Source organism: Nanorana parkeri, unplaced genomic scaffold, assembly GCF_000935625.1.
Source record: "Nanorana parkeri isolate BGI_ZX_2015 unplaced genomic scaffold, ASM93562v1 scaffold2631, whole genome shotgun sequence".
Lineage (NCBI taxonomy): Eukaryota > Metazoa > Chordata > Amphibia > Anura > Dicroglossidae > Nanorana > Nanorana parkeri.
This window is the reverse complement of record NW_017308899.1, coordinates 82,670-86,212: the sequence shown is the minus strand read 5'-3', so window position 1 is coordinate 86,212 and position 3,543 is coordinate 82,670. Positions and strand designations below refer to the sequence as shown.

Here is a 3,543-nt window from a genome sequence, read left to right as displayed (position 1 = left end):
CACCCCCGCCATATTGTATATACTCTACATTGGAGTGTCAGTGCCCTGCCACAGTCCTCACCTGGCCGGCTGGCACAGCCTCAGCCACCTCCCGGCCAGAAGCTCTGAAGGTGCCCGCAGTCTCCCCACCGCTCTGAGCGCCGCCATCTTTCCCCCACCGCGCAGTGCCTGCCGGGAAAGGCTTCAGCGGTGCCGAGGACACTTCGCAGGGTGCCGGTCACGAGACGTCACATCCGACTGTCACACGACGTCACTTCCGTCTGTCACACAGCGTCGTAGGAGGCCATCTTTGTTGTGGGCAGAAACGCTAAGAGAGCCGAATGACACAGGAGCGGTTGCTATGGTGACTGAGTTCCCCCCCCCCCAGGGTTCCTGCACATTTCGGTAAATAAAAAGTGTGCCCCTTGCAGTCTGTACCCCTAAAACGGATGTATTTGCAAAATGTTGCCTGTTCACACCTAAGCGTTTAGCGCATGGTATCGCACAGCGCGCGCTGTATTGCCATTCATGCAAACTACTTTAGCGCAACGCTTAGGTGTGAAGCGGCCCCTAAAGTTTTTTTTCTAGAAATGTCCGCCGCTTTTTAAAAATAATTTCTTTGTTTTTTTTCCCTCCAAGATACCTGCCAGCCGTGAAAAGGTTGGAACCCCCGGGAATGTGAATAAAAAAACGAAGGCCGCTTCCACCCGTAGAACTGGGCCCCCTTCTCCTCAGACCGCAGAGACATCGAACATGATGACTCCATATTGTACCACCCCATACCGCCACTGAAGACCCATTCTGTCAATCAATGCAGCCAGCCAGGATTCTGTGCATCAAATAAAGTTTTTTATCATCTTCATCATTTGAGGTAATCACTCCATGAGACGTTCTTAACCAGTTGACATCCGCGGTGTTACACCCCCTTCCCATCCAGGCCATTTTTCAGTATTCAGCGCTGCGGTACTTTGACTGACATTTATTCCGTCATGCAGCGCTGTACTGAAATGAATTTTATACCCTTTTTTGGGGACAGATAGAGCTTTCTTTTGGTGGTATTTATTCACCACTGGGGGTTTTATTTTTTTACTATATTAAGTTCCAAGATGGGGCAGCGGATCCCGGGAATCAAGGTGAGGGGTCAGGGGGGAGAAAAAAAAAACCGGAAGCGTGCCACCGGGCGTGGCGGGGGGGGGGGCTTGCCGCGAACGAGCACATATAGGCGATCGGCGGGCTATGGACCCGCTGATCGCCTATATGTGAAACACCCGGTAACGGGTGTGTGCATTGATCGGGTCTTTTCTGCCCGTGCGTGCCCGCTAGGGGGCGAGCGCGAGCAGAAAAAAATTGCCGCCTGGAGACGGCAACCCGCAGATGCTGCAGTCCGTTTTTTTACTACGGGCGGACGGCAAGAGGTTAAAGTGTATGGAAAGCCAAAAAGTTTTTTTTATATATAATGCATATGGTTTGAAGCCCCACCTGTGTACCATATGGGAGATTTCCCTTCACTTCCTGTCATAGGCACACAACGGGAAGTGAGTGGAAATCTCTCCAAAGAGAGCGTGAATCCCCTCTTTGTTGTCCTCTTCGGTCCTTGCCCTGAGGTGGGTGCTCCTCCTGAGAGTGGAGCGGACATGATGACATTAGCATCACTGTGGACCTTGAGAGCCGAGGCCTATGACACCCTGCACACTCAGTATAACATCAGTCTCAGGCTGAGGACATCTTGTGGTGAAAAGAGGGTAATGCAGGGAAAAGCCACATAACACTGCAGGGGGTGCATCTAACACAGCAACAAGTACCCTCATATATGATGGAGGTCAGTGATAAGTACCCTCATATATGATGGAGGTCAGTGATAAGTACCCTCATATATGATGGAGGTCAGTGATAAGTACCCTCATATATGATGGAGGTCAGTGATACGTACCCTCATATATGATGAAGGTCAGTGATAAGTACCCTCATATATGATGGAGGTCAGTGATATGTACCCTCATATATGATGGAGGTCAGTGATACGTACCCTCATATATGATGAAGGTCAGTGATAAGTACCCTCATATATGATGGTGGTCAGTAATATGTACCCTCATATATGATGGTGGTCAGTGATATGTACCCTCATATATGATGGTGGTCAGTGATAAGTACCCTCATATATGATGGTGGTCAGTGATATGTAACCTCATATATGATGGAGGTCAGTGATAGGTACCCTCATATATGATGGTGGTCAGTGATACGTACCCTCATATATGATTAGGTCAGTGATAAGTACCCTCATATATGATGGAGGTCAGTGATAAGTACCCTCATATATGATGGAGGTCAGTGATACGTACCCTCATATATGATGGAGGTCAGTGCTAAGTCCCCTCATATATGATGGAGGTCAGTGATACGTACCCTCATATATGATGGTGGTCAGTGATAAGTACCCTCATATATGATGGTGGTCAGTGATAAGTACCCTCATATATGATGGTGGTCAGTGATAAGTACCCTCATATATGATGGAGGTCAGTGATAAGTACCCTCATATATGATGGTGGTCAGTGATAAGTGAAAGCCGAATGGTTTTCTCGCTGCTTCTCTATTGGGGTAACAACAGCAAGTGTCTAACTTTTTATATCCATACAATTGTAACCATTTGTCTTTTCGGCCATAACCTGGTGCATAGGTGTGACTGGGCCCTCAAAGATTTTGGGTTCCTTTTCATTCCTTGGGACAGTCCTGAGTCATCTCAGCCGACAATGATTCTACGTGATCTGGGGAAATAGCGCTCAGTACTTGTAATGACCTCTAGAGGGCGCCGTCTGATGAAGAATGACACACCCGGGTGCAGAATTGCCTCCAATGTCTGCATTCGGGATGTTCTCTCTTTCTAATTTTCCTGATCACCAATGTCACCGAGAATGAAAGTGACGTGTAAATCCAACATTCTCAGTTGTCACCACAACAGGAACAGATGGGAAATATTCCGACGGGGACATCTCTCCTGGTGACAACTAAGAAGGGATATCCCTCACGTTGGAAAGATACCCTCCCACTTCCTGTTAGGTCTACCGGGCAGGAAGTGAGGGGGAAATCTCCCTAATGAGACACAGATGGCTAAACAAAAAACCCTGACAGCGGTTTTAACCCTTTCTACGCTCTCCAAAATGAAAACGTTTTGATTACGGATGCATTTTTAAGATGCAAATGGATACAATGCCCGACCAATAAAGTTTCATTAAAAAAGTAAACTTGCGCCAGCGAATATCATTGCGTAAAGGGATAAGTGCGGCGAGCTTGCGTTCGCAATAAGCCAGGTACGGTCAGCTAGATGATCATTTGCTGCTTGATAAATACCCCCCCGTAGGATCTGCGTGTGGCCCCCACAGTGTTATCACACCTAATCATGTCTGAACCAGAAGGTGATGGAAGCTTTCCCTGCTCTGCTCCCGCATGAGGAGTTTGGAGGGCACATCATTTATGAGGGTTGACTTTATTTTTCGGTTGCACAATCAGACGGATACATTTCTGCGACGAATGGAATTCCAGGGACATCGGGGAGAAATT

General features: G+C 47.8%; 1 protein-coding gene across 1 annotated transcript in view; it reads right to left on the bottom strand.

The window, feature by feature from the left end:
• The window catches only part of NDUFS2 (NADH:ubiquinone oxidoreductase core subunit S2), a 13,853-nt gene extending 13,658 nt beyond the window's left edge, over positions 1 to 195 (bottom strand). The window contains exon 1 of the mRNA XM_018573942.1: positions 62 to 195. Coding sequence (XP_018429444.1) covers positions 62 to 147 — 86 coding nt within the window. The 5' untranslated portion in view covers positions 148 to 195. The remainder of the gene's footprint in view (positions 1 to 61) is intronic.
• Between the last annotated feature and the right edge of the window lie 3,348 nt (positions 196 to 3,543).